The 25999-nt window shown below is 41.3% G+C and overlaps 1 protein-coding gene across 5 annotated transcripts in view; it reads right to left on the minus strand.

Annotated features, from left to right (window-relative positions):
* Positions 1-25371, minus strand: part of LARS1 (leucyl-tRNA synthetase 1) — a 73559-nt gene extending 48188 nt beyond the window's left edge. For 2 of the 5 annotated variants that reach the window (XM_064366477.1, XM_064366475.1), the window contains exons 1-6: positions 25160-25371; positions 16082-16200; positions 11685-11772; positions 10922-11002; positions 7048-7185; positions 3684-3845 (exon numbers count right to left, since the gene is read on the minus strand). In XM_064366477.1, the coding sequence (XP_064222547.1) occupies positions 3684-3845; positions 7048-7185; positions 10922-11002; positions 11685-11772; positions 16082-16200; positions 25160-25165 (594 nt within the window). In that variant the 5' untranslated portion in view covers positions 25166-25371. The other 3 variants (XM_064366476.1, XM_064366478.1, XM_064366479.1) reach the window with 3 other exon arrangements.
* Positions 25372-25999: the final 628 nt, after the last annotated feature.

Raw genomic sequence — 25999 nt, forward strand, 5'->3', positions numbered from 1 at the left:
TTGGTCCAAATCTCATATAATCACACAAATATATAAACATATCTGAGAAATACTGTGGGTTTAGTTCTAAACCACCACAACAAAACAAGTCACACAAATGTTTTGATTTCCTAAAGCATATAAAAGTTATGTTTATATTATATTGAATGCTATTAAGCATGCAATAAAGTTATGTTTAAAAAGACAATGTATATACCTTAATTTTAAAATACATTATTGCTATAAAACGCTAATAATCATCTGAGCCTTCAGTGAGTTGTAATCTTAGTGCTGGTGGTGAGTCTTGCCTCAATGTTGACGGCTGCTGACTGATCAGAGAAGTGGCTACTGAAGGTTGGGATGGCTATGGCAATTTCTTAAAATAAGACAACAGTGAAGTTTGCCACATCCATTGACTCTTCCTTTCACAAAAGGTTTCTCTGTAGCATGCAATGCTGTCTGACAGCATTTAACTCACAATGGAACTTTCAAAATAGGGAGTGGGCCGGGCACAGTGGCTCACGCCTGTAATCCCAACACTTTGGGAGGCTGAGGCAGGTAGATCACCTGAGGTTGGGAGTTCAAGGCCAGCCTGACCAACATGGAGAAACTCCGTCTCTACTAAAAAAAAAAAAAAAAAAAAAAAATTAGCCAGGCATGGTGGTGCATGCCTGTAATCCCAGCTACTCAGGAGGCTGAGGCAGGAGAATCACTTGAACCCGCGAGACGGAGGTTGTGGTGAACCAAGATTGCTCCACTGCACTCCAGCCTGGGCAACAAGAGTGAAATTCCATCTCAAAAAAAAAAAAAAAAAAATTGGGAGTGAATCCTCTCAAAACCTGCCACTGCTTTATCAACTAAGTTGATGTGATATTCAAAATCCTTTGTTGTCATTTCAACAATGTTCACTGCACCTTTACCAGAAGTAGACTCCGTCTCAAGAAACTACTTTCTTTGCTCATCTATAATAAGCAAATTCTCATCCATTCAAGTTTTCTCATAAGATTATAGCAATTCAGGCTTATCTTCAAGCTCCACTTCTAATTCTAGTTCTCTTGCAATCTCTACCACATCTGCAGTAACTTCCTCCCCTGAAGTCTTGAACCTCTCAACGTCATCCATCAGGGTTGCGATCAGCTTCTTCCATATCTTGTTAATGTTGATAATTTGACCGCTTCCCATGAATCATGAGTGTTCTTAATGGCAACTACAACAATGAACCCTTTCCAGAACATTTTCTATTTACTTTGCCCAGATCCATTAGAGGATTTACTATCTACGACAGCTATAGCCTTATAAAATATATCTCTTAAACAAGATCTCCAAGTCAAATGATTCCTTGATTCAAAGACTGCAAGATAAATGTGTTTGCAGGCATAAAAACATTCATCTCCTTGTACATCGCCATCAGAGCTCTTGGGTGACTAGGTGCATTGTCAATGAACAATAATAATATTTTCAAAGAAATTTTTTTTCCTGAGCAGTAGGTCTCAAGAGTGGGCTTAAAACATTCACTAAACATGCTGTAAACAGATGTGCTGTCACCCAGGCTTTATTTTTCCACTTATAGAGCATAGACAGATTTGGCACCATTCTTAAAGGCCTTAACATTTTCAAAATGGTAAATGAGCACTGGTTTCAACTTAAAGTCAGTAGACACATTAGCCTTTAACAAGAATCAGCCCATTCTTTGAAGCCAGATGCTGACTTCTTTCTAGCTATGAAAGTCTTACAGCATCTTATTCGTTGGAAGAAAGATGTTTTGTCTGCATTGAAAATCTGCTGTTTACTGTAGCCACTTTCATCGATGATCTTAGCTAGATCCTCTAAATAAATGTAGAAGCTTGCTGCAGCTTCTCCATTAGCATTTTCTCTTCACCTTGCACTTTTTTTTGTTTTTTTTTAGACAGAATCTCACTCTTGTTGCCCAGGATGGAGTGCAATGGCACGATCTCAGCTAACTGCAACCTCTGCCTCCTGGGTTGAAGCAATTCTCCTGCTTCAGCCTCCAAAGTAGCTGGGATTATAGAAGCCCACCACCACACCTGGCTAATTTTTGTATTTTTAGTAGAGTTGGGGTTTCCCCATGGTGGCCAGGCTAGTCTCAAACTCCACCCACCTCAGCCTCCCAAAGTGCTGGGATTATAGGCATGAGCCATCATGCCCAGCCTACACCTTGCACTTTTTTTTTTATTTCAATGATTATGCAATGAGCCTTGCACTTTTATATTATGGAAATGGTTTCTTTCCTTAAACCTCAAGAACCAAGCTCTGTTAGCTTCCAAGCTTCCAACTTTTCTGCATCTTCCTCACCTCTCTGACTTTACAGAATTGAAGAGTTAAGGCCTTCCTGTGGATTAGGCTATCATGGCTGGTTTGATCTTCCATATGGACTAAACTTTCTCCATATCAGCAATAAGGTCATTTCATTTTCTCATCATCATGTGTTTACTGCAGAAGCACTTATAATCTCCTTCAAGAACTTTTCTTTGGGCCAGGCACCATGGCTTACACCTATAATCTCAGCACTTTGGGAAGCCAAGATGGGTGGATCACCTGAGGTAAGGAGTTCAAGACCAGCCTGGCCAACATGGTGAAATCCTATCTCTACTAAAAATATAAAGATTAATCAGGCGTGGTAGATGCCTGTAATGCCAGCTACTCGGGCGGCTAAGGCAGGAGAATAGCTTGAACTCGGATGGTGGAGGTTGCAGTGAGCTGAAATCATACCACAACACTCCAGGCAACACAGTGAGACACCGTCTCAAAAAAAAAACAAATGAAAAAGAACTTTTCTTTGCATTCACAACTTGCCTGACTGCTTAGCACAAGAAGGCCCAGCTTTTAGCCTATCTTGCCTTTCAACATGACTTCCTCACTAAGCTTAATCAGTTCTAGCTTTTTACTTAAAGTGAGAGACACGCAACTTTCCCTTTCACGTGAACATTTAGAGGCCATTATAGGGTTAATAACTGGCTTCATTTCAAAATTGTTGTTTATTAGAAAATAGGGAAAGCCAAGGAAAGAGGGAAACAACCAGTCAGTGGGGCAGACAGAACACAAACGTTTGCCAATTTTTATTTTTCTTTTTTGAGGCACAGTCTCACTTTGTCACCCACGCTGGAGTGCAGTGGTACAACCTTAGCTCACTGCAACCTCTGCAGCCCAGGTTCAAGTGATTCTCCTGCCTCAGCCTCCTGAGGAGCTGTGATTACAGGTACGTGCCACCATGCCCAGCTAATCGTTTTGTGTTTTCAGCAGAGATGGGGTTTCACCGTGTTAGCCAGGATGGTCTCGATCTCCTGACCTCATGATCCACACACTTCGGCCACCCAAAGTGCTGGGACCACAGGCGTGAGCCACCGTGCCTGGCCAAACATTTACCAATTTAAGTGTGCCATCTTATAAGGGTATAGTTCATGGCAGCCTAAAACAATTACAATAATAACATCAAAGATCACTGAACATAGATCACCATGACAGATAATAATAAAGTTTGAAATATTACAATAATTGCCAAAATGTGACATGAATTAAGCAAATGCTGTTGGAAAAATGGTGCCAATAGACTTGCTCAACAAAGGGCTGCCAGAAACCTTCAATTTGTGAAAAACAATCAATTCCTGGAAAGCACAATAAAGCAAAGCACAATAAAACAGCGCATGCCTGTAAATGCTTTCCTCATATTTTCTTTATAGACATACCTTCAAACCCATTCTCTTTAGATCCTGAAGGGCCAGTGGCGGGAAATAATCAAGCCAATGTTCTGCTTCAGAAAATTTTACTATCTCTTCATCAGACAGACCAAGGGATTTCATAATGCCCCACTGGTATTTAGAAGATCCAGCTTTAGCAGCAGCTTTACTCTGAAAATAATGGACAAAAATAAACTCGATCAAATAATCAACATTCCAGGAAAATGACCCAAGATAAAAAAAAAATAAAAGGAATAACCAAAAATTGCCTAACATCCAGAACCACAGTAATTTTAAGTCAATAATCCCATTTGGTAATTTTTTTTAATTCTAAAATAATGCTGCTGATACATCAGAAGACTAAAGAAATTAGTTGTACTATTTAGTCTGTCAAAGTGTATAGCCAGGATATCTGCCAATACACTGGCACCAATAAGGATGGCAACATAAAGAACTACCCATCATGAAGATAAGATCTCAGTACCAAACCTTCTGTTTCCTTTATCCTAATACAACATGTACCTTACTTATCTATAAAGAGGCTACTCACAAGACTTTCCTCCTTTTCCAGTAATTATGAATATCAAAAAGACAACCAAATGCCAGAAGTTGAAGGTAAGAAAGCTGGTTAAACTTCAACACTATAATGAGGCAGCATAAGAAAATTCTGGGGGGCAACAGAACTGCTCTATATGGTACAGTGCTGGTAGGAACATGACTCCAGGCATTTTCAAACCCACAGAACTATATACTACAAATAGGAAATTTTTAGCCAGGCAGAGTAGCTCACACCTGTAATCCCAGCACTGTGGCAGGCCAAGGTGGCAGATCACTTGAGGGCCAGGAGTTCAAGACCAGCTTTGGCTAATGTGGTCAAACTCCATCTCTACTAAAAATACAAAAATTAGCTGGATGTGGTGGCACACACCTGTAATCCCAGCTATTTAGGAGGTGAAAACATGAGTTGCTTGAACCCAGAAGGAAGAGGTTGCAGTGAGCCAAGACTGACTGCATCCCTACACTCCAGCCTGGGTGACAGAGCAAGACTCTCTCAAAAAAAAAAAAAAAAGAAGAAGAAGAGCAAATTTTATGGTATGTACATTTTTTTAATTCAACCAGAATGAGGCCAGGCACGGTGGCTCACGCTTATAATCCCAGCAATTTGGGAGGCCGAGGTGGGCAGATCACGAGGTCAGGAGTTCGAGACCAGCCTGGTCAGCATGGTGAAACCCTGTCTCTACTAAAAATACAAAAAATTAGCCAGGCATGGTGGTATGTGCCTGTGTAGTCCCAGCTACTCGGGAGGCTGAGGCAGGAGAATCACTTGATCCTGGCAGGTGGAGTTTGCAGTGAGCCAAGATTGAGCCACTGCACTCCAGCCTGGATGACAGAGCAAGACTCTGCCTCAAAAAAAAAAAAAAAAAAAGTTTAACCAGATATTGGAAGAACCTAAGGTGGAATGCAGACTGTGACAAAGCTATCTAACTGAATTACAAATATATGATATAACCACACTAAAGGGAGAGGGAAGAAGAGGTAGGCAGTTTTGGAAAACAGGGTCTTAATTAGATTCCAAGGACAAAAAGAATTACACACAAACATTATACTTTAGTCAGTAAAACTGTTTCTCCCAGGGATATTGGTTTGCAATTCTGAAACTACTTTACTAGTAGACTAGGATTGTACAAATAAATAAATATACTATAGGTAATGAGAGCCAAGTTTCTCACTACTGTAGTAAGAAGTCACAAATTAGCCAAGGGAAAATGCTAGAATGAGCCCCATGGTGCTAAGATGGAGCCAGGGGTATGAGTATAAACTTGTTTTTTAATATACATGCAAATAGATAAAGAAATAGAAACAGATGTGTGTATACATGGCTTAGCAGACATAAATATATTTCCTTGCTCTTTCCACTGAGAGTGCCTAGAAGCAGTGATACCCCCAGGCAATGAGCACATCCAGCACTCAGACCTTAGTTTTTGAATATCATTCTTCAATAAAAGAAACCTTGGAGTAGTGGTTGATTCCTTGGTTGACTCATGGAAAATACAAGATAAGCCTGGAACACCTTATGACACCACAAAGTAAGAAAGTGCTTTGAACAAAGGAAGATGACAGAATGTCTAATGGACACAAGAGCCAAGCTAAAAGAACTCCCAATGGCCAAAGCTAGAACAATTTATTTTTTCCAGCTTTATTCTAATAAAAAAGAACAATTTGAACAAAATTATGGTGTTGTTAACAACCAAACACACACAAAAAAAAACCCAATAGTAGCCAGGCGCAGTGGTACAAGCCTATAGTTCCAGCTACTCATAAGACTGAGGTGAGAGGACAGCTTGAGCCCTGGAGCTCAGCAACATAGTGAGACTCCATCTCTTAACAAACAAAAAGCTCAATGGTATTGGCTTATAACCTAAAGAATAAAGTATCCATGAATCATATGACATAGAAAGGATAGAGTAAGTGGGGGAGAAAGGACAGTTCTTCCTTTCAGAAGAATTCTAGATAACAAATGTAGAAAGAATGAGGAAAATGGAAAATCACCATTAAAACACCAGAGTAATAATTGTTGTAGGCAAGATCCACTGACAAATGCTAAAATTAACGAGCAAATATTTTAAAAGAAACACAGTATTATTTCTATGGCCTCAAAAGATCTCTCCCAAAATATATATTAATTACAAAAGGAAAAACAAAATCTTTATAGAAGAAAAATCTGGCAGACACCATCTTAACCAAATGATCAATGTTAACATCACCAATAAGACAACAGATTAATATCATATACTTCCTAATATTTGAGAAGGACAAATTCCTCTCTAATAGTCTTCCTCCAAATCAATAACCTCAATGTAATGATGAAAAAGCATCAGAGAAACAAAATGAGGCATAATCTATAATTATCTGGCCAGTACTCGTTAAAAGAGTAAAGGTCGTAGAAGAAAATGAAAGACAGAAAAGATTAAGGAAACATAGTAAGGAGACACGACAACTAACTGCAATGTGGGATCCTGAATTGGACCTTAGAAGAGGAAAGGAAATTAGTGAAAAAACTGGTAAAATCTAAAAAGTCTGTAGCTTAGTAAATACTACTGTACTAATGTTAGTTCCTGAATTTGAAAAATAGTATCATAGTTATATAAGACATAACATCTCTAGACTATCTTGCAACTCTTCTGTAAATCTAAAATTAGTTCAGAAAAGAATAAAAAGGCAATAAGAAAGAAAGATAATTTTTTGGTTTGATACTTTTTAAAAATCATCTACTACATTTTATGTGTCAGGCACCGTGCTAGTACTGGGAATGCACATATAAATCAGAAAAATATAAAACTTTGACCAACATAAATATCAACCACCATCAAACCTTTTTTCCTTTAGCTTTATCTTTAATTATTGTATCTTCTATTTTAACATTGGTTTCTTCCTCTTCCTCCTCTTCATCTGGAAAATCAGGGGGGCAACCATACAGCTCTATTTCTCTTTTCAACTTATCAGCACACGCCTACAATGAACATTAAGAGATACTGAAGTTCAAAATTCAAGGTAGACAAAATTTCAGTTTTTTACTATTTTTATTGCCAACTAAAACCGACTCTGACATGTTTTGCAATATGTTGATATATATATGGATCCACTAAAGAAAACTGAAACGGAGGCTGGGAGCAGTGGCCTACACCTATAATCCCAGCACTCAGGAGTTCAAGATCAGCTTGGCCAACATGATGTCTCTACTAAATATAAAAGTTAGCTGGGTAAGGTAGCACATACATGCCTGTAAGCCCAGCTACTCAGGAGGCTGAGGTGGGAGGAACACTTAAACCGAGGAGGCAGAGGGTGCAGTGAGCCCAGATCACACCACTGCACTCTAGCCTGGGCGACAAAGTGAGAATGAACTCCATGTCTCAAAAAAAAAAAAGTATATAAATCATGTACCTCAAAATTCACTAATTTATAAATTAGTATTTTACCTCATTTACTCAACAAGCATTTATTCAACACCCACAACATTCAATGTAGTATACTATATACTGTATATATTAGATGTATAAAGATATAGAAAACATAACGTGTTATCATTTTGAATAACACTGTTTCTCAATTTAAAAATTACTGTCACATATACTCTATTAGTTATCATCACAAGCCTATCAAGTAGTTAAGATAAGCGTTAAGCCAGAAAACAGAGATGAAGTGACTTATCCAAAATTTTACAGCTAGCAAAGTTACAGAACAAACACTTAAACCCAGACTTTCCACCCTAGCTCTTATCAATTATATCATGAGTCCACTGTCAAAAACAAACATCACATCAAGTAAACACTATTAAAGTTATGAGAAAAATAAGAAATAAAGAAGTGGCTGGGCTCAGTGGCTCACACCTGTAATCCCATCACTTTGGGAGGCCAAGGCGGGTGGATCACAAGGTCAGGAGATCAAGACCATCCTGGCCAACATGGTGAAAGCCCGTCTCTACTAAAAATACAAAAAAATTAGCTGGGCGTGCTGGCACACACCTGTAGCCCCAGCTACTCGGAAGGCTGAGGCAGGAGAACTGCTTGAACCCAGGAGGCAGAGATTGCAGTGGGCCGACATCGCGCCATTGCACTCCAGCCTAGGTGACTGCGAGACTCCGTCTCAAAAAAAAAAAGAAGTAAAAAATGTTTTAATAGAAAAGGCTCTTATATTTAGAAGAATTTCAACCACTAATACAATAATTAAAACAGGCAAGGATGATTAAAGGATGCTAAAACCACTGGGTTTTTAGTAACAGGACATTCACAGGCTCTCAAAGTGTTATCCTATACATTACTTTTTAATTCCTTTTTTTTTTTTTTTGAGATGAAGTTTCACTCTTGTTGCCCAGGCTGGAGTGCAATGGCCCAGCTCAGCTCACTGCAACCTCTACCTCCCAGGTCAAGCGATTCTCCTGCCTCAGCCTCCCAAGTAGCTGGAATTACAGGCGTCCATCACTACACTCAGCTAATTTTTGTATCTTTAGTAGAGACAGGGTTTCACCATGCTGGCCAGGCTGGTTTCAAACTCCTGACCTCAGGTGATCCACCCGCCTCAGCCTCCCAAAGTGCTGGAATTATAGGTGTGAGCCACCATGCCCGGCCTTACTTTTTAATTTTATAGGGGGAAAAGTAACCTAAAGAATGAAGAAATCTGACAGGGATTAACTTAATATCACTAAAATGGGACAAACTGCCATTTTATATGCTTTTGAGGTGATACAATGGGAAGTTTATACCTCACCAATGAAATATTCTTGTCAAAATATTTAGCCCAACCCTAATCATGAAGAAACAATCAAAAAACTCATATTATGGGACTTAACAACTAGCTTAGACTTCAAAAACATTAACATCACAAAAAACAATTAAAAGATAATGAAAAGAATGAATAACTAAATTCAATGGGTGCTCCACAAAATAAAAAGTGAAAAACAGCCGGGTGTGGTGCTCATGCCTGTAATCTCAGCACTTTAGGAAGCCAAGGCAGGCAGATCACTTGGGGTCAGGAGTTCAAGTCCAGCCTGGCCAACAAGGTGAAACCCTGTCTCCACTAAAAATACAAAAAAATTAGCCACGCATGGTAGCAGGCACCTGTAATCTCAGCTATTCAGGAGGCTGAGGCAAGAGAATCGCTTGAACCTGGGAGTCAGAGGTTGCAGTGAGCCAAGATCGCACCACTGCACTCCAGCCTAAGCAACAGAGCAAGACTCTGTCTCAAAAAAAAAAGAGAAGGGGGGAACAGATGGAAAGGATATTTTGAGACTATAGAAGTTTAACTACAGATTAGATAAAGATGATAATATAACATCAATGTTGAATTTCTTGAAGGGGCTAACAGGACTCTGATAATGCAGAAGAATGCCCTTGTTTTCAGAATACATGCTGAAGTATTTAGCAATGAAATGTCATGATGTCTGCAACTTTCTTTCAAGAAGTTCACAGAAAAAGAGAAGGGCCAGGCATTGTGGCTCATGTCTGTAATCCCAGCACTTTGAAAGGTTGATGCAGGCACATCACCTGAGGTCAGGAGTTCGAAACCAGCCCGGACAACATGGCAAAACCCCATCTCTACTAAAAGTACAAAAAAGCCAGGAATGGTGGCGCATGCCTGTAATCCCAGCTATTTGGGAGGCTAAGGCAGGAGAGTTGTTTGAACCTAGAAGGCAGAGGTTGCGGTGAGCCATGATCGCACCACTGCACTCCAGTCTGGGCAACAGAGCAAGACTCCATCTTAAATAAAAGAAAAAAGGAAAAAAAGAGAGAGAAAAGTGTGCATGCATTTGTATTGAGAGACAGAACTAAAACAAATATGGCAAATGTTTACACTTGGTAACTACAGGTGAAGGGTGGAGGGTGTTCATTTTACTACCATTCCACTTTCTGTAGGATTGACATTTTTAAAAATAAAAGGTTGGAGAAGGCCAGGCACAGTGGCTCACACCTGTAATCCCAGCATTTTGGGAGGCCAAGGTGAGTGGACCACCTGAGGTCAAGAGTTCGAGACCAGCCTGGCCAACATGGTGAAACCTCACCTCTACTAAAACTACAAAAATTAGCCAGGCATGGTGGCGGGCACCTGTAATCCCAGCTACTCAGGAAGTTGAGGCAGAAGAATCACTTGAACCCAGGAGAAGGAGGTTGCAGTGACCCGAGATTGCACCATTGCACTGCAGCCTGGGCTACAAGAAAATAAAATAAAAGGTTGGAGAATAAACAGAAACGGGATTTAAATTTCCTAATCCTATTACATTAAGGGAATCCTTTCAACTCTACTTTTCCGTCCTATTCTTCATTGAGAATTATTTAAAATACAAACTTAAGACAAATGAAGATATTTACAAAAATGATCAAAATACGATACAACTGTTTATTATTTTATGCCAACATATTACATATATCACAAATGCACAATGGCTGTACATTTTTCTTTTCAGTAAAATAGAATTAGTTATTACCTAATTCTAACACAGACATAAATATATAAGGTAACCAAAAGACATTAAAATAACTTAGTAATCACTTAGACTGTAATGGGTGCCCTTTATTTAAGCACTTCTTCGAATGTTGTTTCATTTTTAAATTAATTTTCATTATAATAAATTCAACTCATTTCATACTTTAATGTAGCAATACTTGAAAATCCTATTTTAAGGTCTTGAATTGGGTTATTACTATTTGTTCCAAACTAGAAAGAGTAGAAACCAATCCTATAAGCAATCTTACCTTAATAGGCATGCCAGTGCAGTGCAGGCCAAAGGGAAACAGACAACATTTTCCCTTCAGTCGTTGGTACCCTACAGCAAACTACAGAAATAAAATTAAATTTAAACTGCAAATTTAAATGACAAATAGAAAATGGGAACTTTTCACACAAAACAATTAATAGAGTTTTTTTCTTCACATCCTCCTTTAGAATGCCAGTTAGACTTTAAGCATTCCAAAACTCACCAATGTAGGAATAGCTTTTGAATATGCATACATGCCCAGACTCTTGCACACATACACACACGGCACAGGAAAATTAAATATAAAAATTACTTAAGGCCGGGCATGGTGGCTCAAGCCTGTAATCCCAGGACTTTGGGAGGCCAAGGCGGGCGGATCATGAGGTCAAGAGATCGAGACCATCCTGGCCAACATGGTGAAACCCCATCTCTACTAAAAATACAAAAATTAGCTGGGCGTGGTGGCATGTGCCTGTAGTCCCAGATACTCGGGAGGCTGAGGCAGGAGAATTGCTTGAACCCAGGAGGCGGAGGTTGCAGTGAGCTGAGATTGTGCCACTGCACTCCAGCCTGGCGCCTGGCAACAGAATGAGACTCTGTCTCAAAAAAAAAAAAAAAATTACTTAAATATAAAAATTGTGCTTTAAGGAATTCTAAGTCCTCTTAACAGGAAATAATAAATTCTATAGATGCCATTTTCTTCAAAACAATATTTGTTAAACACCTTCCTCCCCATTATAGCAAACATAGGGAAACTTTACCTCACATTTGGATAAAGAAAACGTGTGTCCCAAATGAAGGCGTCCATTCATATAAGGATATGGGAAGGTTACAAAATACTTGCCCTTGCTGCAAAACAACAGTATAAAAAAGAAAGTACAGAAGAATAAATGTTAAATTTCTTATACATTAAGGAAGTGGGATGAAGGAAATTCTTAAGTTTAGTTATTTAAAAAATATTTAAAAGTAAATTTATAAATTAAGAAATTTAAAACTTTCTAAAATTGAAAATTACTTTAGATTTATAAAGAATAAGACATTTATAGGTGGCTATTAAGAATTATATAGAAAATAAAATAAAAAAATTAATAAATAAGAATTATATAGCCTTGGGAAGAGGAAGACAGAGGAGGAAAAGAAAAAAAAAAAGAATTATATAGCCTTATAACAAATACTAGAGGTTTAATTTAAGCTAAAATACTTGAATAAATGGCCAGGTATGGTGGCTCACTCCTGTAATCCCAGCAATTTGGGAGGCCAAGGTGGGCAAATGACCTGAGGTCTGGAGTTCAGGACCAGCCTGGCCAATATGGTGAAACCCCATCTATACTAAAAATACAAAAAATTAGCTAAGTGTGGTGGTGGGCACCTGTAATCCCAGCTACTCGGGAAGCTGAGGCAGGAGAATTGCTTGAACCTGGGAGGTGGAGGTTGAAGTAAGCCGAGATCGCACCATTGCATTTCAGCCTCAGCAACAGAGAGAAACTCTATCTCAAAAAAAAAAAAAAAAAAAAAAAAAAAAAAAAAAAAAAAAAAATACTTGAGTAAAGATAATATACTAAGTCAGCCATGGTGGCTCACACCTCTAATCTCAGCAATCTGGGAAGCCAAGGCTGGTGGACTGCTTGAGGCCAGGAGTTCGAGACCAGCCTGGGCAACATGGCGAAATCCTGTCCCTATTACAAATACAAAAGCTAGGCTGGGCACGGTGGCTCACGGCTGTAATCCCAACTCTTTGAGAGGCCAAGGCGGGCAGATCGCCTGAGGTTGGGAGTTCAAGACCAGCCTGACCAACATGGAGAAACCCTGTCTCTACTAAAAAAAAAAAAAAAAAAATATATATATATATATATATATATACACACACACAAAATTAGCCAGGCATGGTGGTGTATGCCTGTAATCTCAGCTACTCAAGAGGCTGAGGCAGGAGAATCACTTGAACCCAAGAGGTGGAGGTTGCAGTGAGCTGAGATTGCGTCACTGCACTCCAGCCTGGACAAGAGTGAGACTCCATATCAAAAAAAAAAAAAAAAAAGATAATATACTAAAAAAAAAAAATTCTTTAATATCTTTATGAACCTTGGCTAATTTAACGTTTTACTGATTAAATGAGATTTGTTTTCACCAGATACTGGATATATATAAAGCAATTCAAAGTCCTTCAGGTAATATAAAACATCCTCAATATTACATATGTGGTAGATTCACTTCAAAAGCATCCTTCAAAGCTATTTATTATATTACATTCTTTTTAACAATTTTTTAGTTGTTTTTGTAAAGACAGGGTTCTCACCATGTTGCTCAGGTTGGTCTCAAACCCCTGGCCTCAAGCAATCCTCCTGCCTTATCCTCCCAAAATGTTGGGATTACAGGCATAAGCCACCATGCCTGGCCTATATTCTTTTTTCTTATGAAGTATATCTAGCATACATACTATGTTATGAAACATAATACAACGAACACTTGTAAATACACCATCTGACTTATGAACCCACTGAAACTACCTGTCTCCTCTCTACTATTCCACAAGAGACAACCAACATTCTGAAATTTGCTTTTGCTGTTCCCTTGTTTTTGAATAGTTTGCATACTTGCCAGAACCCTTAAACAACTTATCATTTAGTTTCATTCACTTAGGAGCTTTATACCAAGAATGGCATACTTCATACAGACTTCTGCAATTTGTCTTCTTCACTTGACATTATATTTCTTCAGTGTTACTGCATACACTGAATTTAGTGAATCCTCTTTCACTAAACAAAGCAGCTTTTTCAGTTCACTTTTAATTATTTTAAATTACCTTAAAGTTGACCAAACTTCTAGAAGCAAATAGAAGCTTCAAATTATAGCTTAAAGTATAACACCAGAGACAGTACTACAGCAATTTCTTTTTCTCTTAAAAAAAAAATCCATTAGAATATAGCTTAATAAGCAAGGAGAAAAGACTTTGGAATCAGAAAGTCCTAAAAATGAGCCCAGGCCCAGTCAATTCCTGGTGATGTAACCTTGAACTGGTTACTTAGCCTCTCTGTGACTCAGTTTTCTCAGCTGTAAAAGAGAAATTGTAAAAGTTGTTACCCTTAAAGGATATTGAGAAGATGGGCCAGGCATGGTGGCTCAAACCTGTAATCCCAACACTGGGAGGCAAAGGTGGGAGGATTGCTTGAGCCCAGGAGTTCAAGACCAGCCTGGGGAAGACAGCAAAACTTTATAAAAGAATTTTTTAAAAAGGCTGGGCCCAGTGGCTCACACCTGTAATACCAACACTTTGGAAGGCTGGGTTGAGCAGATCACTTGAGCCCAGGAGTTGAGACTAGCCTCGGCCACATAACAAGATCCCATTTCTACTAAAAATAGAAAAATTAGCTGGGTGTGGTGGTGTGTACCTATAGTCCCAGCTACCCAGGAGGCTGAGGTGGGAGGATCACCTGAGCCTGGGAGGCAGAGGTTGCAGTGAGCTCAGATCACACCACCACACTCCAGCCTGGGTGACAGAGGTTCTGTGTGACACCACAGACTCTGTCTCCAAAGGGGGAAAAAAAAAAAGATTATGTCTGGGCACAGTGGGTCACGCCTGTAATCTGACCACTTTAGGAAGCCGAGGCTGGTGGATCATTTGAGTTCAACACCAGCCTGGCCAACATGGCAAAACTCTGTCTCTACTAAAAATAAAAATTAAAAATTAGCCAGGAGTGGTGGTGCATGCCTGTAATCCTAGCTGAGGAGGCTGAGGAAGGAGACTCACTTGAACCCGGAAGGCGGAGATTGCAGTGAGCTGAGATCGTGCCACTACACTCCAGCCTGGGCGACAGAGTAAGATTCCATCTCAAAAAAATAAATAAATAAAAGATTAAATGAGCCCAGGAGTGGTGGCTCATGTCTTATAATCCTAGAGCTTTGAGAGGCCAAGGCAGAAGGATAACTTGAAGCCAAGAGTTTGAGACCAGCCTGGGCAACATAGCAAGACCCTGTCTCTATAAAAAAACAAATTAGCCAGGCATGGTGGTGTATGCCTGTAGTCCCAGTTACTCAGGAGGCTGAGGAAGAAGGATTGCTTGAGCTCAGCAGTTTGAGGTTACAATGAGCTATGATTGTGCCACTGCACTCCAACTTGGATGACAGAGCAAGACTAAAGAAAGAAAAAGAAGATTAAATGAGAATATACATGCAAAAAACTTGCTACATTTGCTAGCACACAGTAAGTGTTCAATGTTAACTTACTGTTGTTTTTATTACTGTATTTATTCCCTTTGAAAAAAAGCACATTTTCTTACATCTCAACATATACAAATCTGGGATATATCTTATAATTGATGCATATATTTATTGTGGCACTGTTTGGGGGAGTTATTTTGTTTTTGTTTTTCCCAAATATCATGTCATTATGTCTGTCTTTAAATCAGTATTATTTTAGCATCAAGGCAATGCAGTATTTATGAAATAATATCTTCAACATTTATATTTTTACAAGCATTAGATTTACTCATAAAGAAAAAACATAAAAATTTACATTTTCTGTCTCTGGAGATAATAAACATTATGAGTCTAAGAATAATTTCCTTTTATCAGTCAGCAAAAAAAAAATCTCAAAACATCCTTCTTTGTCAAAATATGTAAAATACTGTAGTCTTTAAAAAAAAAAAAAACTTTATTTAGAAAAAGAAATCTTTAAAAATCCCATAAGAAAAAAATTCCTAATTCATATGCAGAAAGTGAAAGTCACCTACGGCAGGGCACAGTAGCTCACGCCTGTAATTCCAGCACCTTGGGAGGCCAAGACGGGCAGATCACAAGGCTAGGAGTTCAAGACCAGCCTGGCCAATATACTGAAACCCCGTCTCTACTAAAAATATAAAAATTAGCTGGGCGTGTGGCATGCACCTGTAGTTCTAGTTACTTGGGAGGCTGAAGCAGGAGAATCACTTGAACCTGGGAGGTGAAGGTTGCAGTGAGCCATGATCGGGCTACTGTACTCCAGCCTGGGCAACAGAGCAAAATTCCATCTCAAAAAAAAAAAAAAAGTCACTTCCTTCACCCTCTTTCAGGCATTATAAATACAATCTGCCTTATGGGTTGCACCAAGCTGTTTCTGTACTATAAAGCCAACAGTTTTAGAAATACAATGTGTAAAACTTCACAAACTATTATTACTCACTTGGTCTGTTTCTCTAAATTAGATGCATTGATCTCAAATACTCTCTCAGTATCCCATTTCTGTTGGATTTCTTTCTCAATCTTCTTCAAAAAGTCCACTTTAGCTGTTCCTTTTCTTTCCTATTGGACACAAAGAGAGAATAAACCACTGAATATTTCAGCAGGCTTGCTTTAAAAAAGAATTGGGTTCACAGAACTGAGCTGCTCACTGATAGATCAATTTTTCCATGGATATCTTGAAATTTAAATGCATATTAAAAATTAGGGTTATCAGCCAGGCGCAGAGGCTCACGCCTGTAATCCCAGTACTTTTGGGAGCCTGAGGCGGGTGGATCACTTAAGATCAGGAGTTCAAGATCAGCCTGGCCAAAAGGGCAAAACCGTATGTTTACTAAAATACAAAAATTAGCTGGGTTTGGTTGTGGGTGCCTATAATCTCAGTTAACTCGAGAGGCTGAGGCAGAGAAGAAAACTCCATAATGTGAGCTTCATGCACATAAAAGGTTACTTTAAGAACCAAAGAAGGCCAGGTACAGTGGCTCACACCTGGAATCCCAGCACTTTGGGAGGCCTAGATGGGCAGATCACCTGAGGTCAGGAGTTCGAGAGGGAAATCCCATCTCTACTAAAAATACAAAAATTAGACAGGCGTTGTGGCACATGCCTGTAATCCTAGCTACTCGGGAGGCTGAGGCAGAATTGCTTGAATCCACGAGGCAGAGGTTGCAGTGAGCTGAGATCACGCCACTGCACACCAGTCTGAGCAACACAGCAAGACTCTGTCTCAAAAAAAAAAAAAAGAACCAAAGTAAAATAAACAAGTAAATTTTTGTTTCCATAAATCCTGACCAGATCATAACTGGTATGTATAGAAATCATATTGAAATACAAATCTGCTGAGCATGGTGGCTCATGCTTGTAATCTGAAAACTTTGGGAGGCTGAGGCAGGAGTACTGCTTTAGGCCAGGAGTTCAAGACCAGCCTGGGCAATACAGCAAGACTGTCTCTAGTCTTTTTAAAAATAAAATAAAATAAAAATCAGACCAAAGGGCCAGGCACAGTGGCTCACGCCTGTAATCCCAGCACTTTGGGAGGCCGAGGCAGGTGGATCACAAGGTCAAGAGATCAAGACCATCCTGGTCAACATGGTGAAACCCCGTCTCTACTAAAAATACAAAAAATTAGCTGGGCATGGTGGCGCGTGCCTGTAATCCCAGCTACTCAGGAGGCTGAGGCAGGAGAACTGCCTGAACCCAGGAGGCGGAGGTTGCTGTGAGCCAAGATCACGCCATTGCACTCCAGCCTGGGTAACAAGAGCAAAACTCCATCTCAAAAAAAAAAAAAAAAAAAAATCAGACCAAGTTAATCCCCCTTCAGAAGATCTCTGTTGCTCTCAGAATAAAGTCCATCCTCTTAAACCTACCATTTAAGACCCTGCTTGTCTCATCTGCCAGGTCACTCCTTCCTTCACATCCTTCCATTCCCCTACCCCCATTCTAGGACTATCTGTATTTTGCCAAATGTGGCCTTTATTTAAGCTAACTGGGCCTCTACTTAAACTATCTGCTCTGCCCTCAGACTCTACCAATCTCTTCACTTAGCTATCTCACCCTTCAGGTCTTAGCTAGTCACCCACCTTGACTCCCCAAGAGTTCATGAGATACCCCCTCTTAGTATGTTCCTACCCGCCAATATTTCCCCTTTGATGGCAATAATTATACAGTGATGTCAGTATCTGGTTCCTCCACTGGACTACAGGTTGGTTCATGATGGGAACTCTATCTCATTTCTTATCATATCCTCAATGTCTACCTTACAGTAGATCTTCCATAAATATTTGCTGAATATTTAAATATTTTAAAAGAGAATAACACATTGCCAGCTTTTGCATATTGTGGCCATAAAGAAGTAACATGAATTATAAAGTGGGCTGTATATTTGAATCGACGTGTTAAGAAATCTGGGCCAAGCGCGGTGGCGCATGCCTATAATCCCAGCACTTTGGGAGGATTGCGTGAGCCCAAAAGTTCGAGACCAGCCTGACCAACATGGTGAAACCCCATCTCTACTAAAAATACAAAATTAGCCGGGCGTGGTGGCGCATGCCTATAATCCTGTAGGGGGAAGACCCTGTAAGTGCCGAAGCAGGAGCCAAAAGCCTTAGCCTATTTCCATATAAAAAATGAAGAAGAAAGTAATTAGAAATATAACCTTAGTAGTTGTTATTCATAGGTGATCTTAATTCTTTTACTAATGCCTCTCAGGTCTGAAGTGTGAACCTGGAGCGACATTGTGAAATGAATGACCCTAAAGCAAGCCGCTTTAAGCCCTCTGTCATGACCGCATAAGGGCTGCTAGAGGGCGCCTCAGCTGAGCGGCAGTGCCAGTGCTGGGAAAGAGCCCGCTGTTTAGCCAGCTAGGGAAGGAGCCATCCAAAATATCTGAGATGTCTCTTTCCCAGAGGAGTTAGGAGAAAACTCCGCTTCTCCAAGCTCTTGCAGTAGGTCTGTCGCTGTCAGGCAGACCCGCAGACAACCGGGGCTTAATTGTCTCTATGTGATGCTGTGCTTCAGCGGTCACCATTCCATGTCAATCTCATGATCCGCTTCTGCACCTGGTTCCTTTTTTCTTGTAAGAATTAATCAGTAAAAGTAATGTAAATCTTAACGTCTCTGTGACAAGTATGGAAAAAGTGTTGACGCATTATGCCCCTTACCTCATCTCGGCTACAGAAAATTCCTGAGCCCCTACCTGTCTGGCATGTGATGTACCTGACCCTATCACTGCCACACCCTTTTACCCTGCCCCCAGTCTCCAACCGCCAAGGCCACACCCTACCTTCCCTGCCCCAGCTTTTGTACTCAATAAAAGTCAGAGTATGAGGACACTAGGGACGACTGCTGGACTCCGAGTTTTGGTTAGTGGTGGACTCCTGGGCCCAAACTTTCTTTTCTCTATCTCTGTGGCTTGTCTTTTATTTCTATAATTTCTCATCTCTGCCCCAGCAGGAAGGGGCTCACAGAACCCTCTAGGGCTGGACCTTACGTAATGCCAGCTACTCAGGAAGCTGAGGCAGAGTAGTTTGAACCCAGGAGGTGGAGGTTGCAGTGAGCCAAGATCACATTGCAATCCAGCTTGAGCAACAAGAGAGAAACTCCATCTCAAAAAAAAAAGAAAAGGAATCTGGACTCTTTTCAAGTTTAAAACAGTGGTTGCATAAGGTATTTTCTTTTCTAAGAAAGAATAAGCCTGCACATCTGTTCGTCCTTTTCCATTCCTGCTACCAACAATCTTCATTTAGAATATCAACTCCACTGTTCCCTCTCACTCCAAAACCTCTTCTTAGTAACTTGGCTGGATGTAGCACCTCCTGCCTATAATCCCAACACTTTGGGAGGCTGAGGAGGGAGGCTTATTTGAGGCCAGGAGTTTGAGACCAGCCTAGGCAACATAGCAAGACCTCTTTAAAAGAAAAACAATTTTTTTGGCCGGGATAGGTGGCTCACACCTGTAATCCCAGTATTTTGGAAGGCCAAGGCAGGTAGATCACCTGAGGCTAGGAGTTCAAGACCAAACTGGCCAACATGGCGAAACCCCGTCTCTACTAAAAATACAAAAATTAGCCTGGTGCGATGGCACACACCTATAATCTCAGCACTTGTGAGGCAGAGACAGGAGAATTGCTTGAACCTGGATGGCGGTAGTTGCTGTGAGTAGAGATCGAGCCACTGTACTCTAACCTGGGCGAAACAGTGAGAGCAATCTCAGCTCACTGAAACTTCTGCTTCCAGGGTTCAGGCAATTCTCCTGCCTCAGCCTCCAAAGTAGCTGGGATTACCGGCACACACAACCACACCTAGCTAATTTTTGTATTTTTAGTAGAGACGGGGTTTCACCATGTTGGTCAGGCTGGTCTCGAACTCCAAACCTCAGGTGGTCCACCCAACTTGGCATCCCAAAGTGCTGGGATTACACACATAAGCCATCATGCCCAGCCTGTGAAATATAATATCTAATATTTTTACAGGGGAAAGGACCCACAAAGACAAAAGTATGTAGGGCCTCATGAAGCCTAGTTGTATCTCCTACCCTGTGGTCACAGGTAATATGAAATTTCACTGTATTTATTTGTGTGTCTGTGTGTATGTGTGAGAGAAAGAGGGTCTCCCTCTGCCACCCAGGTTGGAGCATAATGGTGCAAGCACAGCACACTGCAGCCTTGACCTCCTGGGCTCAATCAATCTTACCAAATAGCTGGGACTTACAAGCACATGCACCACCACACCCAGTTAGTTTTTGTATTTTTTTGTAGAGACAGGGTTTTACCATGTTGCCCAGGCTGGTCTTGAACTCCTGGGCTCAACCAATCCACCAGCCGTGGTTTCCCAAAGTGCTGGGATCACAGGCTTGAGCCACCACACGCAACCAAATGATCCTTAAGACATTTACACAGTTGAACTGTAAATTCCCAACAGGGAGGAACTTTTTTTTTTTTTTTTTTTTTGAGACGGAGTTTCGCTCGTTACCCAGGCTGGAGGGCAATGGCGCGATCTCGGCTCACCGCAACCTCCGCCTCCTGGGTTCAGGCAATTCTCCTGCCTCAGCCTCCTGAGTAGCTGGGATTACAGGCACGTGCCACCATGCCCAGCTAATTTTTTGTATTAGTAGAGACGGGGTTTCACCATGTTGACCAGGATGGTCTCGATCTCTTGACCTCGTGATCCACCCACCTCGGCCTCCCAAAGTGCTGGGATTACAGGCTTGAGCTACCGCGCCCGGCCGGAACTTTTTTTTTTTTGAGGCAGATTTTCGCATTTGTTGCCCAGGCTGGAGTGCAATGGTGCGATCTCGGTTTACCACAACCTCCACCTTGCGGGTTCAAGCAATTCTCCTGCCTCAGCCTCCCAAGTATCTGGGATTACAGGCATTCGCCACCACACCCAGCTATTTTTTTATTTTTAGGAGAGACCGAATTTCTCCATGTTGGTCAGGCTGGTCTTGAACTCCCAACCTCAAGTGATCCACTTGCCTCGGCTCCCAAAGTGCTGGGATTACAGGCGCGAGCCACCACACCCAGCCAGGAACTTTTAAATCGTTTATAGTCACTTTAGCACCAAGTACAATGTCATAGACACATAAGTTACGTAACAAGTATCTTTTACCTAAAAATGACCATGGGAAGGGTATGGGAAAGCTGAGGCCAGAGGATCACTTGAACCTAGGTCAAGGCCGGCTGCAGTGAGCTATGATTGCACCACCACACTATAGCCTGGTTGATAGAGAGAGTCCCTGTCTCAAAAAATAAAAAATAGGAGAGAGATCCAAGATGGCTGATCACTAGCAGCTCGGGATTGTAGCTCCCAGAGAAAGCGCACACAACGAGAGGACATCACACTTTCAGACAAATTTTTGTTACCCACGGACCGGAAGATTCCCTGCAGAGGAACCCCACGGGTCGCCAGGGCGACTCTTGTGGCTGGCATCACAGTTTTGCTGGTGCCCCTGCATGGCGGTTCTTGGTGCAGAGTAAACGGGACTGGTTCCGCTTCTGATCGACATTTGGAGCTCCGGGAAGGCAGAGTTGCCCATTTACCTGATTGAAGAAGGGACTCAAGAGGGAAGCCAGACTGGAGATTCCCAGGCAGAAAAGCACCACAAATCTTAACGCCACTGTTTTGGCTGGCGCAGTGGGTTGCTCAGATATTGGTCCTGGGAATCAACAAGTTGGACGTCCACTCAGAGACCTAATTTGAAAGTAGGCAATTACAAAGATGACAGGTGGATGAACTTACAATGATGGGAAGAAACCAGCGTAAAAAAGCTGAGAATACCCAAGATCAGAATGCTTCTCCTTCTACAGGTGATCACAGTTCCTCATCAACAAGAGAACAAGGTCTGATGGAGAACGAGTGCGTTCCAATAACAGATTTAGGCTTCAGAAAGTGGATAATAAGGAACTTTAGTGAGCTAAAAGAACATGTTCTAGCCCAATGTAAAGAAACTAAGAACTCTGAAAAAAGGTTTGAAGAAATGCTAATGAGAATTGACAACTTAGAAAGGAATATAAGTGAATTAATGGAACTGAAGAACACAATACAAGAACTTCGCGAAGTATGCACAGGTTTTAACAGTCGAATTCATCAAGCAGAAGAAAGGATATCAGAGGTCGAAGACCAACTTAATGAAATGAAACGAGAAGACAAGACTAGAGAAGAAAGAGTAAAAAGGAATGAGCAAAGTCTCCAAGAAATATGGGACTATGTGAAAAGACCTAATTTATGATTGATACATATACCTGAATGTCATAAAGAGAATGAATCCAAGTTGGAAAATATTTTTCAGGATATTACTCAGGAAAACTTTCCTAATCTAGTAAGGCAGGACAATACTCAACTCCAGCTAATCCAGAGAACACCACAAAGATATTCCTCAAGTAGAGCAACTGCAAGACACATAATCGCTAGATTCACTAGGGTTGAAATAAAGGAGAAAATTCTAAGGGCAGCTAGAGAGAAAGGTCACGTTACCCATAAAGGGAAGCCTATCAGACTCACAGCAGACCTCTCACTAGAAACCCTACAAACTAGAAGAGAGTGGGGGTCAATATTCAATATCCTCAAAGAAAAGAATTTTCAACCCAGAATCTCATATCCCGCCAAACTAAGCTTCATAAGCGAAGAAAAAGAAAATTTTTCGCCAACAAGCAAGCACTCAGAGATCTCATCACCACCAGGCCTGCTTTACAAGAGCTTCTGAAAGAAGCACTACAAACAGAAAGGAACAAGCAGTAACAGTCATCCCAAAAACTTACCAAAACGTAAAGAGTATCTCTATAATGAAGAATCTACATCAACTAATGGGCAAAATAGCCAGCTAGCATTAAATGACAACATTGAACTTACAAATATTAATATTAATTCTAAATTTAAATGGATTAAATGCCCTAATCAAAGACACAGACAGGTAAATTGAATAAAAAGTCAAAACCCATCGGTACACTGTATCCAGATCTATTTCACAAGCAACTACATACAAAGACTCAAAACAAAGAGATGGAGGAAGATTCACCAATTAAATGGAGAGCAAAAAAAAAAACCAAAAAACAAAAAACAGGAGTTGTAACTTTCGTCTCACAAAATAGACTTTAATAGTAACAAAGACTAAAAGAAACAAAGAAGGACATTACATAATTGTAAAAGGATCAATGCAACAACAGGAGTTAATGATTATAAACATATATGCACCCAATACAGGAGCACCCAGATACATAAGACAAGTTCTTAATGACTTATAAAGAGACCTGGACTCCCGCACAGTAATAGCGGGAGATTTTGACACCACATTGTTAATATTCTTCGACGGATCAACGACATAGAAAATTAATAGGGACATCTATGATTTGAACTTAGACCTGGAGTAAGTAAACTTAGTGAATATTTATAGAATTCTCCACTCCAGGTCCACAGAACATACATTTTTCTCAGTATCATATTACACCTATTTTGAAAGTGACTACATAATTGGAAGTACTCTTTAGTATTTGCATAGCATTTCACAGACTTAAATGAAATACTGGTTGGCTCTTCGTTTGTTATTTTCTTCCCTTATTCCTTCCTGTCTCCGTTGTTAAGCACAATTATCGGCATAAAAGAGGTTTTTAATACCTATTTTTAGATTGCATTCCAGCCCGGGCAATAGAGCAAGAATCCTGTTCTCTCTCCCCCTTTTTCTTTCTCTTTCTCTCATAAAAAAATAAAATAAAATAAAATAAAAAATATGGCCAGATCATGCCACTGCACTCCGGCCTGGGTGACAGTGAGACTCCATCTCAAAAAAAATAAAAATAGGCCAGGTGCAGTGGCTCACGCCTGTAATCCCAATACTTTGGGAGGCTGAGGAGGGCAGATCATGGGGTCAGGAGTTCCAGACCAGCCTGGCTCACACAGTAAAACCCCGTCTCTACTAAAAATACAAAAATTAGCTGGGCGTGGTGACACGCGCCTGTAGTCCCAACTAGTCCAGAGGCTGAGGCAGGAGAATCGCTTGAACCGGGAGATGGAGGTTGCAGTGAGCCGATCACTACTGCACTCCAGCCTGGCGACAGAGGGAGACCCTCAAAAAAAAAAAAAAAATTAGCCGGTTGTAATGGAGCACGCCTGTAGTACCAGCTGTGGGGAGGCTGAGGTATCGCTTGAGCCCTAAGGTCCAGGCTGCACTGAGCCACGATCACGCCACTGCACTCCAGTATGGGCAACAGAGTGAGACCATCTCTCAAATCTTAAAAAAAAATTTTAAAATTGCAACTTTATTCCCCCACCATACACTCCCTAGCACCTCTTCTTGCTCTATTTTTTCCCCATAGCATTTATCAGCACCAGATACAGTATTTTACAATATATTTTACCCACACACATAAACCCTATGAAAAAAGAGAGTTTTGTCTGTTTTACGGAGAGGCACTCAATTTTTTTGGTTGGAAGTAGGAATCGATGTTACATACTCCTCTCTCCACCTCTGATTGATTGATTGATTGATTGATTGACGGAATCTCACGCTGTTGCCCAGGCTGCAGTGCAGTGGCGCGACCTCGACTCACGGCAGCCTCTGTCTCCCGGGTTCAAGCGATTCTCCTGCCTCAGCCTCCTGAGTAGCTGGGATTACAGGCGCTCACCAACCCGCCAGGCTAATTTTTGGATTTTTAGTAAAGACGGGGGACGGGGGGGGGGGGTGTCTCACCATGTTGGCCACGCTGGTCTCGAACCTCGGTCTCCCAAAGTGCTGGGATTACAGCCGTGAGCCACGGTGCCCCGGCCCTCCACCTTGGTTTTAGAAACTCCAGAGAAATAACACATATGATATCCAAGTACTCCGTAAAGTTAACAGATATCAGTTCCTGGTTGATCAGCTAGCAAGAAAAGGCAGTCTCCTGGACAGGCATGCCGTAACCGTCGGGCGGTAAGGAAGGGCTCTCCTTTAGAAAAGGGCTCTTCCCTTCAGGACAGCACATGGAGAGCCCCTACAGACTGGCCAGTCCGGCTCCAGGGCCCAATCCAGGGGACTCTTCCCGCTCAAACTCACCGCCATGGCACCGCCCAGCCGACTCTGCAAATGCACGACAACGACACTGGCGACCCCCACAAAAGAGTGATTACAACCTTTCCCCTTCCTCTCGGGGATGCCAGGCCTCCCACTACACTAAAGCATACGCTTCACAACTGCTGAGGCAATCATCCAGTTTCCTACTAACTACAGCCGAGGAATCTCACAGCCCGCCGGAAATTGTAGTTCCCAGACCACACGAGCAGACGCACAGCATGCGTCTACTGCCTACAATTCCCAGAGGAAAACGGGTTACCAAAAGTCTACCCGATAGGCCCACTCAGAGGGGAACCGGCAGTGATGTCACTAGGATGCTAAACTACGAAGTCCATGATGCAGTGCGGGATCGCAGAACGCAGCTGAGTGCGCCTTGGTTAAGGTGGGGGTACGCGGCTATAAACCTTTCACCCGGGTAGAGCTGGTTACATATCAGGATGCCAGGATACGCAGCTAATTACTATTTGGTGACTGAGGTGCTACTTATGGCTTGCCACTACGCACAGATATTTATTACTGTCGGTGGCATTCAACAACTCAGCATGTAGACATTTGTATAACCGCTTATCAACAATCTCCTTTTTTCTTTTTTCTTTTTTTTTTTTTTGAGACGGAGTCTCGCTCTGTAGCCCAGGCTGGACTGCAACCTCTGCCTCCTGGGTTCAAGCAATTGTCTTGCCTCAGCCTCCCGAGTAGCTGGGACTACTGGTGCACGCCCGGCTAATTTTTTGTATTTTTTTTAGTAGCGACGAGGTTTCACAGTGTTGCCCAGGCTGGTCGCTAACTCTTGAGCTCAGGCAGTCCGCCAGCCTCGGCCTCCCA

This window comes from Aotus nancymaae, unplaced genomic scaffold (assembly GCF_030222135.1).
Source record: "Aotus nancymaae isolate 86718 unplaced genomic scaffold, 86718_ANA_hifiasm-v0.15.2.pri h1tg000064l_1, whole genome shotgun sequence".
In the NCBI taxonomy this organism is placed as follows: domain Eukaryota; kingdom Metazoa; phylum Chordata; class Mammalia; order Primates; family Aotidae; genus Aotus; species Aotus nancymaae.